The 16,209-nt window shown below is 43.2% G+C and overlaps 1 protein-coding gene across 5 annotated transcripts in view; it reads left to right on the top strand.

Annotated features, from left to right (window-relative positions):
- The window catches only part of CEP85 (centrosomal protein 85), a 40,441-nt gene that overhangs the window by 11,239 nt on the left and 12,993 nt on the right, over positions 1-16,209 (top strand). For 2 of the 5 annotated variants that reach the window (XM_004705087.2, XM_045299013.1), the window contains exons 2-7: positions 1,465-1,537; positions 5,888-6,040; positions 11,048-11,742; positions 12,665-12,798; positions 13,384-13,501; positions 14,619-14,804. In XM_004705087.2, coding sequence (XP_004705144.1) covers positions 1,483-1,537; positions 5,888-6,040; positions 11,048-11,742; positions 12,665-12,798; positions 13,384-13,501; positions 14,619-14,804 — 1,341 coding nt within the window. In that variant the 5' untranslated portion in view covers positions 1,465-1,482. Of the gene's footprint in view, positions 1-1,464; positions 1,538-5,887; positions 6,041-10,624; positions 10,734-11,047; positions 11,743-12,664; positions 12,799-13,383; positions 13,502-14,618; positions 14,805-16,209 lie in introns of those variants that run through there. The other 3 variants (XM_045299014.1, XM_013005372.2, XM_045299015.1) reach the window with 3 other exon arrangements.

The raw sequence follows: 16,209 nt of genomic DNA, 5'->3' as shown, positions 1-16,209 counted from the left end.
ATGAGGGAGGGGGAGGGGAGAAGGAGGGGGAAAATGAGCAGCCGATATTAAGGGCTCAAGTAGAAGGCAAATGTTTTGAGATTGATGATGGCAACAAATGTACATATGTGCTTGACACAATGGATGAATGTATGGATTGTGATAAGAGCTGTATGAACCCAATAAAATGATTTTTTTAAAAAAGAAAAGTAAAAAAAATTGATACATTTGAATTATGTTTTTGGTGAAGAATATTGAAAATATTGTGGACTGCCAGGACAAACAAATTTATCTTGGAAGAAGTACATCTAGAAAATGCCCCTTTAGGTAGAAGAGGGTGTCTTTTGTCTCACGTACTTTGGACATACTATTAGGAGACACCAGTCTCTGGGAAAGGACATATAACTTCCTCTCTGGGGGATGGACAACAGAAAAGTGGGTGAAGGGAGACATCGGGCAGTGTAAGATATGACAAAATAAGTTTAAATTATCAAGGGTTCATGAGTGGGGAGTGGGGAGGGAGGGGAAAATGAGCTGATACCAAGGGCTCAAGTAGAAAGCAAATGTTTTGAGAATGATGGCTGCAAATGTGCTGAACACAGTGGATGTATGCATGGATTGTGAGATGCAGACGAGCCCCCAATAAAATGATTTTTTTTAAATGCTGAAAAACTTGGCTTATACATGAGTATATACAGTATATACTCCTGCTGAATTCTCCACATCTACTACTAAGGGTTCCAGTTTTGGAATTGTTAAGTGGGAAAAGCCCTGGTGGCACAGCGGCTATGCGGGTTGATTGCTAACTGAGAGGTGGGCAGTGTGAGCCCACCAGTTACTTCATGGGGAAACGCGTGGCAGTTTTCTTACAGACTTGCAGCCTTCGAAGTCATTACAGCAGCGCCATTCTGCCCTCTAGGGTCACCATGAGTTGGAATTAGTTTTACGACTGTGTGTGCTTGCTGTAGAATAAATAATTGTTTTAAGGGATGAGGGGAGAACAGGTCCATGCTCCCAGCTGGGGTTCTTCTTATTACCAAAAGTTTTATTAATTTCTGTGTATCATGATTAACTTTCATTACTGAAGAAATTGGGAAATTGGTCTTATGTTGCTTATAATTGATGCTATTGATTTGATTTATTAGTCTTTGTTTTACTTATCCATTGCTAAGAAGATCCAGGGCAAAGATGTGTTCATCAAAAGTAATATATTTTAATTTTGCAGTAATTAGAAGAATTCTAGGACTAAATTGTATCATTATTGGCGAACCTCTGTCTGATTTTAGATTTTCCCTATTTAGGAAAAGAAAGATGTGTGGAGCATTGGGTGTTCTTTTGCTTTAAAAAATATATTGCTTTAGAGAAAATACATATGGAAGAATATCTGAATATCCTTTATGGCCTGGTCAGTTGCTGTTGAATGGGAACTGTGTTAGAGGGAACTGAAAAATACTGGAGAGAGCTAAATGATTCTTCCTTCTACAGTTGGCTCAGAAAACTGTGATGGCCATGCAGGAGAAGTACCCAAGTGAGAGACTCTCCCAGGCCAATTCACCAGGTGAGTCAAGTTTTTTAAGGGGAATACTGAACAGACAAGCATTCTCTGAAATAGAATTTTTTTTAAATAGTTTAAAACACCAAGAAAGTAGTTGCTCGCTATAGAGAACAAAAATACACTGAAACTACATTGCATAGAAAAACGGGGGAACAGTTATTTATCTCTGGTTCTGTATGGCTTCCATCAAGACCACATGATTGGGAGGGGAGGATCAGAACAGAGTGACTTGGAACTATTTCCATTTGAAAGCAGACAAACACGGCATAAATTACTGTGTTCTATGATGTCTTTGTAGTCCTCTGTGTGGGTCAGTCATCTGGCAGCCTACAAAGATCAGAATTCCTGTGAATGCCAACAATCCTTGTGTTTTCAGTAGAACTTGAAATTTATCTCGAGCATGGTTTCACAAGATTTTGAAACCTCAGTAGATATATGAAGTATAAAAAGGTACATATGGCATATTTCAGATAGGAAGTAGCATTTAGAAAAATAACTGAATGCTAGGGCATTTGTGAAAAGAGGGGGATACATCTTATTTAATGAAGAGTTTGTTTTATTTAAATTTAGATCCCACTGTGCTTTAATAGCAGTCCTCTGTTATATCCTCCGAGGCACACTGCTTTGCTTGTAACAGGCTGTTGTTAAACCTGTTGAATCAGGTCAGCCAGCATTCAGCAAATATTTATTAAAGGTCTGTGGAGTGCCAGGCACTCTTTTGTGTGTGTGTGTGTGTGTGTGTGTGTGTGTGTGTGTGTGTGTGTGTGTCAGGCACTCTTGTATGCAGCTTCCTATGAGTTATGAGGCGCTCTGGTGGCATAGTGAGTTAACAGTTGGACTGACAACCACAGACGAGGCTTTCTGCGCCCATATAGGCCTGCAACCGTGCAATACAAAGGGCAGTTCTGTGCGGCCCTGTAGGAATCAGCTTGATGGCAGTGGCTTTGGGTTTGGGTTTTGGAGTACAAACACACAGTGCACATTTGTGGTGATGTAGTAATTCTAGCAAAGCTCAACTGCCTTTCTTGTAGCTTTCTTTTTCTTCAGGAGTCTCTCGTTCAAAGTAATAATAGTCTTAGTATTTGATAAAGATGCTATTGATAAGATAAAGCATAGCACCAAAAAAATTCAGCTTTCAAACTTAAAATTTGAAATAAGCATAAAACCTCAGTGCTGTCACATCTATTTAAACTCAGAAACTCTCTAGGACAGAGTAGAATTCCCCCAAGGGGTTTCCAAGACTGTTAATCTGTACTGAAACAGACTGATCTTTGTCCCACAGAGAAGCTGTGGGTTCAAATTGCTGACCTTGCTGTTAGCGCCGAAGCACTTAACTGTTAAACCACGAGGGCTTCTGAAATAAGCGTAAGTGAGTTATACGAAGTTACTAGGGTCCTTTACGTGCTGTGTAATAATTCTGGGTTTCATACGCTTGTAGGTGTGGTCCCGTTTTTGGAGGGCACTATCTGGTAACAAAACAGGAATGGGCTAAGATTGTATTCTGACCTCAGTGTAGAGAGTGGGAACTCTTTGTTTCATGGTGGTCTTAGTTACTATTACTTACAGTGGATGTTAGGAATTATCTACGACAGCTGAGAGAAGAAAGAAAACTTTGCAGTGGCCTGGGAAAAAGCCAGGCTGATTTAAGATTAGTAGGAGGTCAGTGCTTACAGGAAACATCCTGCATAATATACACACAAATAAGATGCATTCCAGGTCACATATACATAGGTAAGATATAGTCCAGGGGTGGGGAAGAGATTTATTACATTTGTACCATGTAACTCCTACCAAACAACCTTTCCCTACATGGGTCTGGTAAGAGGCTTCTGTGGAGGAGGATACTGATAGGATTTGCCTGTGAGTAATTGTGAGCAGGATTCCCTGCAATGCCATCTTTCGGTGTATAAAGTGAGCCCAATGAGAAGCAAGGGGTGTGATCTCATCACTGGTAAGAACCAGGAGTGGTGTGCGTCCTCTGGCCTTAGCATCTGGCTCACCCTTGCCTGACCTTTGGATAGAACTGTTACCCTCCATCGTAAGAGACATTCCGAGACCTCTCGTGCCTTCTGTGGAACATCGCAGCAATTCACAGAACCCCGAGGTGGGAGGGAATATACCAAAGGACAAATAGATCAGACCATCCTGCAGGAGTTGGATGTTTGGGACTTTTTCCATCTCCAACTCCTGGGGAGTAGTTTGGTGTTAATTCTTAAAAAAAGAAATTATTACCACAGTAAGTATATGTAAATATGGAGTGAGTGGATGGAAATGTGGTAGAGGTGAAGAATGAAAGATTAGTCATAATAGTAGGATGTGTTTCTAGTAGGAAGGCTGGGAACATGGTGATACAGACCATGTTCAATTTCCACTATTTTAAAAGACTTATCTAATTGTTGTGAGATAAAACCATATAGACTCACAAAGAGCTCAAATTTCCTTGCCATTGGCTAGAATTAGACCAACTCAGTAACTAGTTAATCTCACACCAATCTAGCTGTGATTGCTGGTTATGTCTTATATTAGAAATTATTACAGATGACTGCATATATGTAAATTGGACAAATTTTGCTTGTGACCTCAGTTTGCCTTCAATAAAAAATAGAAGTAAAACTAACAAAAAAAGAAACAAATTTTGTTGGGATCCACAACCCAATGCAATGGGTTATTTGATTGCTCAACTGCTGCTTCCATGAGCACTGATTGTGGATTCCAACAAAATTTGGTTTTCTTTACATTGAGTTATAATCAATATTGAAGGCTGCAATCCTTCATCTTTATCATGTAATAGAAACTACTGATTCTCTATAAAATATCAGTTTGAGTTAAAATTTTAAAATGTGCTTCTACAGACTCTTTGATGTAGTGGGAAACAAATTATCTTTGAACCCAAACCACTTTCTTCTGCCTTTCTTACAAACTTAGTGCTTCTCCCATCTTTTTAACCTACCGGTACTTCTATTTTTGTTTCTTTTTTTGTTAGGGACAGTTGTGAGGATGGCATAGGCATATTTCGTTCTGTTGTGCATGAGGTCGGTAAGAGGCGGAGCCATCTAGACAGCACCTAACAACAACAACAAGCAGCCCTGTGGTATAGGGGACTGTGCGTCTAGTTGCGAACTGCCTGGTCAGCATTTTGAACCCCCCAGCTGCTCCAGTAAAGATGAGAAAGTTTGGGAAATCCAACTGCCCCACAGGATCTGAGTTGGAATTCACTCGAGAGCAGTGATAAGGGGCCCTGGTGTCCTACTGGGTTATGTGTTGGTCTGCTGGATGAAAGATTAGCAGTTCAAATCCACTCCCCACTCCAAGGAAGACAGCTGAGGCTGCCTGCTCCTGTAAAGACTGAGTCTTGACAATCCGAAGAGACGATTCAAGTGTGTCTCGCAGGGTGGCTGTGCGCCAGAATTGCCTTGATGGCTGTGGTTTGGGGTTTATTCCCTTTGTTGTTGTTTCCATGGATCATCAGATGCAACTTAGAAATCTAAATCTAGTTTTTAAAAATTAGTTTGAATTGAAACCTTTGCTTTAATTTCATTTCAGTGGAAGTTTTTGCCAGCATGTTAGTAAATTGAGTATTGAATACTTCTACCTGTCAACCTTCAAAGAACTATAAAAAGTCAATAAAGTCAAATTTTATCAATTGTGTTTTTGTTTTTAGTCTTAAACTTGCTCTGAAATTTTAGCATCTTTTTTACATTGCCCTCAAAGTAAAGTCTTAAAAGTTTTTCATGTTGACTCCTCACCCCTAACATTGAATTAGGTTCACATTGACTTTTAAAAGTCACCTTGATGATACCTTGCTTTAATCAAGTGGTGGTTTTCAGCTGAATCGAGCGCCCTATTAGCAGTATTTGTGATTGTCACATGATTGTGGGGTGGGATAAGGCTTGCTGTTGGCAGCTAGTGGATGTAGGTCCATCCTGTAACGCATGAATTCCACACTGAAGAACTGTCATGCTCAGAATGACAAAAGTACCCATTAAAAAGCCAACTTTGCCAAAGGAAAGAATGTGTGTTGGGATCAGAAAGACCTGAACTCAAATCTCAAGTGTCCTCTAAAACGTGGGTGATCATTTTCAGTAAGTAGGTAGGTGAATCATGTTTGTAAAGTGATGTGGCATCTGATAATAAGAATTACTCCTGGATTCTATCCTTGTATATTCTCACCTCTCATGCTCTTTACATTTAAATTAACTCGCTCAGAGTAGCTGAAATTAAACCGGGAGAGAAAGAGGTTGGGTGCTGTTATTCTCACATAGATTTGAGATTTTTTTTTTTTCTTCATTACGTGATCTTTTGGGGTTTTATCAGCTGGTTCACATCAAAGGTGGGATATGTCTCTTGTTTCAGGTCCCAGTGTGATTCAAAAGGGCAGTTCTCTGGTGACTGAATGGCAGACCCCAGTTATCTCCGAGCCCTTTCGGAGCCGTTTTAGCCGCTGTTCAAGTGTAGCTGACAGTGGGGACACAGCCATTGGCACGTCATGCTCAGATATTGCAGAGGGTAAGTGTGGATTACTGGTTTGCTTACTAATGGTCTACGGCCATACCACCCTGAACATGCCCGATCTCGTCTGATTACTAATGTATATTATACTTTGCAGATCGTGTTCTAGGTGGTTTGTTATTTCTAGATTAAGATAGTTTCAGAATATCTGTAAGGTCAGTTCATTCTTTCAAGGAGTCTGCTGGATTCTTCCTTCACCATTGTGTAAGTGGGTGCCTTAATGACCAGATCTGTTCTCAGAGTGTAGGATGCTGACGGTCCAAATGCCGAGTGTCAGCCCTAGGAGAGGGGCTCTCTGTCAACCCTAACTCACATGACATCTGGGGAACACAGTTCACTCCGGTGACAACCATGCTGCTCACATGCAGTTGACTGCTCTTTGTGTCCACTGTTTGTCCCAACGGAAACAACTTTAACAGGTTTTTTCACCCTCAAGTCTTTTCCCCCTGTTGCCAGATTAATCTTGTTAAAAGCTTGATTTCACATAGTTTCTCTTTCCTGCAAGTTCTCAATTGTTCCCATTACTTGAAGGGTGAAATTCAGAGGCCTCACTTCTTTGTACTCTGGCCTTCCCCTTCCCAATGAAACCTATTACCCACAGTCACTGGGGACCTTGTCCCGGCCTGCTCTGTTGTCACACTGTTAGGAAAGTGTGCAGTTTTAAAAACCAGTCTTGCCCTTTTCCCCCATCTTTAAGTTGTGTTAGTCCCACCTCCTCTGATCCTCCCTCCCTGATATTCGACTCTTATTCAAGATCTGGTGCCATCCTACAGCTTCCTCCATTCCTTCCACCCCTTTCTGACCTCCTTCTCTTGCAGTCTTACATTGTCGGGGCTCTGCCTCCTGTTTTTGATCCTTAATTAAGAACTGCCAGACAATATTTTACAAGTATATTTATTTTTCCCCTCTGTTATATTTAAGTCCCTAGAGGGCAGAAGATCTAATGATAATAATTAAATACCATTATTGGATACTTTGGTGATTAGCTAATTTTATTATATTATTTCATTACTACACTTGAAACCCCTATGAAATATTTTTCCGTTTACAAATTTCAAAGTGAGTGAATGACTTTAATAAAGCTATAAAACTAATAACCTTGGATACTGTGAATGGAAAACATACCTATGCATACCCACTAGGATGGCTGTATTGGCAAATACTTAGAGAAATTGGAACCTGTATACATTGAGTGGTGCTGTTTGGCCCAACAATTCTACTCATAGGTATACTAAAAAGAAGTATTCATACTTCCACATAAAACTTTTACATGAATGTTCGCAGATATATTATGATAGTCAAAGAAGTAGAAATAACAAATGTTCATCAACTGATAAATAAAATGTGACAGATATAATGAAATGTTGCCCACCTATAAAGAGAAATGTGCTGGTACAAGCTACAAAATATATGAGCGTAGAAGATGTTTTTTAAAAAGTGGAAGCCTGCCTATTTATCTATGTGTGCGGGTATGTGTATTTTTTTTTTAATTTATATGAAATGCCCAGCATAGGCCAGTCTGTAGAGACAGATCATGGAGGAGTGGTTGCTTGGCACTGGGGGGGTTGGGGACCATGAGGATGCTAAAGAGTAAAGGGTTTCTTTGGGGAGGCTGAAAGCAGTGATGATGGTGGTGGTCGCACAGTCCTGAAAATATTACTTTATATGGCTACATTGTGTGGTATGTAAATTAGATCCCAGTAAACCTAGTCTAAAAAGAGTCATTTAGAAACGTTTGGGGGAAAATAAAAGGAATGAACACCCAAATCTCTATTAATGATATTGACTCTTAGATATCCTGGCACTTAATTTTTATAGTTTGACAACTATGTGTATGTGAGGTGATGATCAGTAAATGCTGAGTAGAATTAATCATGAGTACTGAGATAGAGAGAACTTTAAAAATCACTAAATCCAGCTCCTCTTTGCTGGTGAAAAATAAAAATTCCATGAGGGCGTAAATAATATGCCAAATGTCTCACAGCTAGTTGTCAGACTCTAGTCTCCCGACTTTTAACAGTCTTACCATCCCTTCTGCAATCAAAAGTGTTACTGTCCCTGTAAAATTAAGTATTCTACATATTATAAACTATAGTGTGGCTGGGTAAAACTAATGAGAAGACCATACCTGATCAATACTTACAATTCTGGAAAAGTTATAATATCTGTCACCTTGTTAGCTGATGTGGTTGGTGTTTAAGAAATAGAGAAACAGAAGAGTGGCCTACTCTTCAAGGTAGATGTGTTTGGCGGGAGCAAAGGAAAGTCACTCCTGAGGAGCCGCCAAAATAGACTTCAGACTAGGAGGGGCGGTTCCCGGAACCCTCCAGGACTGGTGGGGAGATAGTCGTAAAGGTCAGTGGACAGGCCGGGAATTATGTATGCTTTTTCATTTTGCTTTTGTTTTGTCTCGGTTATTGTTGCTTTGCCCACCAATATAAGATAAGGCAAGGAAGCAAGCCTGAGGAGAAAGCAACAGACTCACAGTTCTGGGGGGAACTGGGAAAGGAGCCGTGAGCAAGCAACGCCATGGACGGGAACAACTAGAGTATTAAAAGCAGCAATGAGGAGAATGTAGAGATTCCGTAGTTGGAACAACAGCAATCTAGCTGAGAGGAATTACTAAGAGGCAGAAGATGGTGGGGCAGGAGGAAGGTAAAAGGAAACAGAGGAAAGATCTAGGAAGCAAAGCTATGGATACATATATAAACATCGGTGTACACTTAGGTAAATATATTAATGCATAAAAATAGATTTTGGCCTATGTACATATATTTATATGGCAATACATTGAGGAAATGGACAGACTTTGGGCCTCTGCTCAAGCCCTCCCTCAACACAAGAACACTTTGTTGTAACAGTCTGGCATTCTATGATGCGCCCCTCCAGATGATGACTGAAGACAAAATGGGGGCATAAGCAAACAAGCTGCATCTAGCAGAGACGCCACAAGCCCACGTGGAAGAAGCACACCAGCCTGTGCCATCATGAGGTGTGGATGGAATCAGGTAACAGGCACCGAAAGATCCAAACAACAAAAAAACATATTGTTGATAATGACGGGGCTTGGAGCAGAGACCCAAAACCCATGTGTAGACAGTAGGACATCCCCTCACAGAAGGGTCACAAGGAAGGGATGAGTCATCCGAGGCACAGTGTAACACCGATGAAACACACAATACTCCTCTGGTTCTTTGAAGCTTCCTCACCCTCCACTACCATGACCCCATTCCTGCCTTTCAATTCTGGCTAGACCGGAGCTTGTATACTGGTACAGATAAGAGCTCACAACACGCGGAATCCAGGTCAGATAAACCCCTCAGGAACAGAAATGGGAGTAGCAATACCAGGAGGGTAGGGGAAAGGTTGGGGGAAGGAGGGGACGAAGGGAGAACACGCAATGATTGGTGCACAATCTGCTTCCCCCAGGGGGATGAACAACAGAAATGTGGGTGAAGGGAGAAAGTGGTCAGTGTAAGATAAGAAAACATGGGGAGGGAGGGGGGAAAAAAATGAGCTGATACCAAGGGCTCAAGTAGAAAGCAAATGTTTTGAGAATGATGATAGCAACAAATGTACAATGTGCTTGACCCAATGGATGTATGTATGTATTGTCATAAAAGTTGTACAAGCCCCCAATAAAATGATTAAATTTTTTAAAAAATGAAAACAATTTATAATTTATCAAGGGGTCCCGAGGGAAAAAAGAAGAGCTGATACCAAGGGCTCAAACAGAAATAAATGTTTACAAAATGAGGATGGCAACATATGTACAAATGTGCTTGATATAGTTGATATATGGAATGTTGTAAGAACCCCCAGTAAAATGATTTTTAAAAAGTAGATGTGTTTGGAAAAGGACAGATAGTTTTAGTCTCACATTCCTGTCTTGTCATTTGTTTGCAGTCACTACCCTGACACGGTGGTTCTATGATCTTGTAGTGTTCCTCAGGGCAGCGCTTGAAAGCTAGAAATAGGTAAAAATATGAAGTTCAGCAGGGCCTCTCCCAAGACCAGGCAGGAGTCAAAGGAAGCAAACCCAGTTTAAAGGAAAAGTTAAAAACCATAGTTAGACACCTCCCCCCTCGAGGGGCATGGATACCAGGATTGTAGGTGAAGGGATAGAATGGGCAGTGTACTATACATGTAAATAATAATACATATTATATTAAGGGTTTGCGAGAAGGGTGGCGGGAGGGCCTTAAGAGGAGCTGATGTCAGAGGGCTCACGAAGAGTCTTGAAATTGTTGATGGCAACATTTGTACATGTCCACTTGATATGGATGTATGGGTTATATATGAGCCCCAAATAAAGTGATTTATTAATACAAAATAAAATCATAGATACCAACAGTGGAACAAGTGTGAAAAGCCAAAAAGAAAAGAGTGGATTTTAGTGTGTGCCCACTTGGGAGTGCTCACTGCTCGAGTGAAACCTGAGCGTTACTAAGAATAACCTCCTAAAGTCAGGTCTGGGGTGGGAGGAGAGAGACCAGAGCCCTGGCTCAGATGCCATATTCCCTGCCCTGGAGGCCGAACACGTTCGTCTTACTCTTTGGAGATAGTTTCAACTCATTGCTCACCTTTGCTGGGCTCTGGCAGCCCTTGGAAAGTGGATTTTTATCAGATTGGAATATAGCTCAGAGTTGTCCATCTTCCAGAAGTGTAGGACCTAATACATTTCCTTTAAGTAAGTAGTTTTTGTTTTGTTTTGTTTTGTTGAATAGTTTGGTTTCCAGCTTTGTTGACTGCCGGGATATTTTTACTCCAGTACACGAAAGTGAAGCCAGGGTTGCCTTTTGTTGGTTGTACTTTTGTGAACTTGGTGTCATTTGAGATTTTGGAATACACATCTCCCTGTTAGGTTGCTGTGCCTTTTTGCCTGACTCTTCTAACGATAGTGCCCTCTGCCCGGTCTCAGGCAGAGAACATCTGGCGTTGCAGCCAAACTCAAGAAAGCTTGCTGTTTCAAAGTTGGCTTATGGAAGACTATTCTCTTTGCAGATTTTTGCAGCTCAAGTAGCAGCCCTTCTTTCCAGCCCATCAAAAATCACGTAACCATTCCAACAGCCCATGTGATGCCTTCTACTTTGGGGACCTCTCCTGCCAAGCCAAGTTCTTTACCTCCTGGCCCCTCGTCCTCCAAACCGCCTTTGTCAGGGTCAGCTGGAAGTGTGGGGATGACGAGAAATGGAGACCTGGCAACAGTGAAGCGTGGCCCAGCTCTGTCGAGAGATCTGCTGTATCTTTGTGGGGCTGCTGGAGAAAACGGAGTTGAGCAGTCCTGGTTTCCAGCAGTGGGCCATGAGAGAGAGAAAGAGGTGAGGAAGTTTGAGGCTCCCAACATGGAGGCCACCCTCAATCAATCAACGATCATGGAGACACTCTATTCAGATCCCCACTACCGAGTCCACTTCCACAATCCAAGAGCGGACTCAAACAAGGAGCTGTACAAAGGATTACCTGAGTCCAAGAAGGCACCAGGCAGTGGCTCAGTGTGTGAGCGGAATGGACCGCACCCGAGCAGCACTGGGCTGCTTCCTTTGGGACTGCAGCCGGCTCCTGGGCTCTCCAAACCTCTACCCTCTCAGGTATGGCTGCCGAGTCCTGACCCTTGGCATCCCCGTGAGCAATCCTGTGAGCTCAGCACTTGTCGGCAGCAGCTGGAGTTGATCCGTTTACAAATGGAGCAGATGCAGGTAGAGGCTCTTCTTTCCTTGGATCTTGTAGCTATATTGCCTTTGTCATATATATAAAGAAAGTATAGTTTGTAAGAGCAAATGAAGTTGATGGAAATGAAGACTGACTTGTAGCTTATTGACCTTGCAATCTGTCTAAAGCAGATAGATTCTCCACTGTAGAGAGGGAGGGAGGTAGGAGGGAAAGGCAGAGGCCAATCCTGATTGTGCACTTCCTACCTCCCAGTCATTAGGCAAGGACTTTCACGTGCAATCTTATGTAATCTTCCCAGCACCCTGAGGAGGGAAACGTACAAACTCACCAGGTTCTTAGAATAAGTGGTCTATGTCCAGGATCGCAGAGCTAGGATATAAAAATCGTCTTTAACCTAACCCTGTGTTCTTGCCCACTGTGCTGTTTGTGTTTTAATCCTATAAAGGGAACAAGAGCACATGGGAGGAACTGACATCTCGAGCCATGTAAGACCAGAAGGACGTTTGCTCAAAACAAAGCTCAGAAGGCAGGAAAGAATAGGAGAAGCAGACAAATGGGAACAGGGAACTCAAGTAGGAAGTGTGGGGAGAGCCCTCTTACATTGAGAAAACTTCAACAAATGTCACAAAACAATAGAAAACTCCTATTCCCCTCCCCTGGCTTGTAAGGACATCTTAACTTCTGGTTGCTTCTGTTGCTAGATACTGAAAGATAACTGGCCTGTTTTTAGAAACTGGAGCCTTTTGGAGCAGGGAGTGTCCAGCTGGCAGAAGCCTCCTGGGCGGCAGGTTCTTTCGAGTTGTACATCAGAGCTAAAATTATTTCATAAACGCTGGACCTGCTCAGACTGACCCAAACAGTCTGATTGCAGAACTTGGTGTTGCTCAGGTGTTGTCAGGCGCCTGTAGGTCCGGGTCAAACCACCTCTTGAACCTGCTTGTCTTCTAGCTTCAGAACGGAGCTCTGTGCCACCATCCCGCGGCTTTTGTTCCTTCGCTGCCCACTTTGGAGCCAGCACAGTGGATCAGTATCCTGAACAGTAATGAACACCACCTGAAGGAGAAGGAGCTCCTCATTGACAAGTAAGAGGGCATGGGGTGCCGCAAGACCAGCCTCTGCTTTCCCAGCTCCCACTGAGGTTTTCCCAAGGGTAGTGTGTGGCCCTCTGCTGGTGCCCAAGCCTTGCCGGATGGTAGAAGTGGGTTGATAAGCAGACGAGTCATGTATCTGGCAGGCCACTTGTAGTTCTCTGCAGTGGCCCTAGGGGCTGCCTGAGTGGGCAGCTGCTTCACTGCAGCTGATCTTTGCTCATGTTCCCAGTCAGCTTTGCCATTTGCTCTTCATCCTTCAGCAAAACGGTGCCTCTGTAACCCACAGTCTTGGCTTATGTCATGTGACTTGGGCCGTCTTTCGAAGAAACTGCCAGAGTCGATTCCGACTCATGGCCCCAAAGGGTTCCTGGAGTGTAGATCTTTATGGGAGTCACCACCAGGTCTTTGCTCCTATAGAGTGACTTGTGTTTGCACCATTGACGACCTTTGTTAGAAGCCAAGCACTTGACCCGACCGTTGTGCCACTAGAGCCCCTCAAAGGAAAGTTGGGGAGGGGCTTATATTACAAGCAGACTAACATCAAGACCCTAAACCCAATTCTACTTGTTCTTGCAGGCAACGGAAACACATCTCGCAGCTGGAACAGAGAGTGCGAGAGAGCGAACTACAAGTCCATAGTGCCCTCTTGGGCCGTCCCGCTCCCTTGGGGGATGTCTGCTTGCTGAGGCTGCAGGTAAGCACTGTCAGCCAGGAGGGCATTCTGCTGACCATCATTCTTGGCACAGTTAGGTCATCTAGAAAAATTTTAAAGGACCAAGTATGTAAGGTGCTCCTGCCTTCAAAGAAAAAGCACCCCCTGCTGTGCCCTTATGGGGCAGGCGAAGCTTGTGGTAGAATCAGGTGAAAATCCTCAAGGCTTAGTGTTGGGACATTGTTTGGAGACGACGAGGAAGGTAGGGCTCTGTGCTATGCCAGCTCAGGCCAAAGGAAGGGAGCTGCAGGATGCTGAAGGACTTAGAGCCATTCTCGTTTTGCTGCCCCCAGTGCAGGAGCAGCGGACGGAAGCCACGTGCACACGGAGGTAAATGGCTGGGTGCTGATAGCTAGAAGAGAAGCCTCCTGGACTGTTTGGACTTTTGAGTGAATGAATATTAAATGACATAGCACTGGCTTTGCTATCTCCTGAGCCTAGTAAGATGGTGTTGCATCTCATAGGATCAGAATGTTAGTGTAGGAAAGGTCCTTAGCTAAAGTCTACTTGGATCTTCCAATTTGCTGGTGAAAAATACTGGGGAGGAAGAACCTAAGATCTTAAGGAAAAAAGGTGGGACTTAAGACCCAGTCTTCTCTACCTTGTCCTACTGATATGAAACTCCTGGTAATTGTTTTAAGACAGTGTTTCTCAAATTTCAGCGTCAGGCAGAATCCCCTAGAGCAGCGGTTCTCAACCTGTGGGTCGTGACCCCTTTGGGGGTCGAACAACCCTTTCACAGGAGTCACCCGATTCATAACGGTAGCAAAATGACAGGTATAAAGTAGCAACAAAAATAATTTTATGGTTGGGGGATCACCACAACATGAGGAACTGTGTTGAAGGGTCGCAGCATTAGGAAGGTTGAGAACCACTGCCCTAGAGGGCTTGGGAAAGCATAGATTATGGGGCCCACCCTAATTCAGTGGGTGGTCCGGGAGTTGAGCCCAAGAATTTGCCTTTCTAATGATTTTCCAAGTGTTACTGATGCTGTTAGTTGTAGGACCACCCTTTGAAAATCACTGCTTGGAATAAGTCAAATATATATATGAGCTTGTGAAGGCAGGCAACAGTTACATGTTGAGAATCTTTCTGGCAGGAACTGCAGCGAGAGAACACTTTCTTACGCGCACAGTTTGCACAGAAGACTGACGCCTTGAGCAAAGAAAAGATGGAGCTTGAAAAGAAACTCTCTGCTTCCGAAGTGGAAGTGCAGCTCCTCAGAGAGTCCCTCAGAGTGGCACTGCAGAAGCACTCGGAGGAGGGCAAGAAGCAGGACGAGAGGGTGAGCTGAGGATATGACCCCTGTCTGGAAAGGAGAAGAGTCAGACCTCTCCTGCACCAGACTGCATGAGACTGTATGTGGCCTCCAATTCCAGAACAAGGAGTAGCTAGTTGGGAAGACCCTTCCTAGGCTTCTCACTCAGGATCTATCTGCTAGAAAAGGAATCCTGCCTTTCTGCCTTTGGAAGCAAAGCCACCAAAGTCAAGACAAGTGACATACATCCCTCAGTGTCCTAGTTTGTCATGTGTACTGCCAACCGGCCTGCGTCAAAAACTAGCCTGGGCCGTCATGCCAGATGGCACTGGTGCAGAGTGTTTCAATCCCTCTGTCAAATTCCATCATTCAGTAGGGCTTCTCTTTACCCAGCTTAAAAAGCAGAGAAAAATTCCATATGTGCAGACCCAGCACAATAGCTCTTAAAATTGCCTTGGCATCATAGATTTGCTCATAGAAGAAACTGGTTTAAAATCTTCTGGTTGTGAGAGTACCTCATTTCACAGCTTGTTGAAATGCAGGTGTTCTTGGGGAAATCAGTGTAATGTTTAGTTCTGGATCACAGGTATCTAATCCGTGCTTCTCAAACTTTAATGTGCTTAAGACTTGCTTGGGGATCTGTTAAAAAGTGCAGATCCTATTTCAGTAGTTGTAGGAGAGGCCTGATATCCTGTATTTCTAACAAGCTCCCTGGAAAGGGAGTTATGGTGCTGCGACTCCAGCAAGGACTTAAAGGACTTGTTTTAAAAAGAAAGTTTTTGTTGTTGTGGTGGTTGTTTTTAAATTTTATTGGGGGCTCGTACAACTCATCACAATTCATACATACATCTGTTTTGTCAAGCACATTTGTACATCTGTTGCCATCAGCATTCTCAAAACATTTTCTTTCCACTTGAGCCCCTCCTTCTCCCACCCTCCCTCCTTAACAAACCTTGATAATTTATAAACTATTATTTTTTCATGTCTTACACTGTCCGATGTCACCCTTCACCCACTTTTCTGTTGTCTGTCCCCCAGGGAGGGGGTTATATGTAGATCCTGTGATCGGTTTCCCCTTTCTACCCCACCTTCCCTTTCCCCTCCTAGTATTGCTACTCTCATTATTGGTCCTGAGGGGTTTATCGGTCCTGGATTCCCTATGTTTCCAGTTCTTATCTGTACCAGTATACGTCTCTGGTCTAGCCAGATTTGTAAGGTAGAACTGGTGTCATGATAGTAGGGGGAAGGTAGCATTAAAGAACTAGAAGAAAGTTGTATGTTTCATCGTTGCTATACTGCACCCTGAAATCCTTCTGTAAGGATCCTTATGTAAGATCCTTCCAGTTGGCTACAGATGGGCTTTGGGTCTTCACCCCGCACTCCCCCTCATTCACAATGATATAATGTTCTTTGATGCCTGATACCTGATCCC

Source organism: Echinops telfairi, unplaced genomic scaffold, assembly GCF_000313985.2.
Source record: "Echinops telfairi isolate 266 unplaced genomic scaffold, ASM31398v2 ScPeMD7_7457;HRSCAF=8495, whole genome shotgun sequence".
Classification (NCBI taxonomy): Eukaryota; Metazoa; Chordata; class Mammalia; order Afrosoricida; family Tenrecidae; genus Echinops; species Echinops telfairi.
Note: the sequence above shows the minus strand (reverse complement) of the source record. Positions and strands in the feature narration are given on the sequence as shown.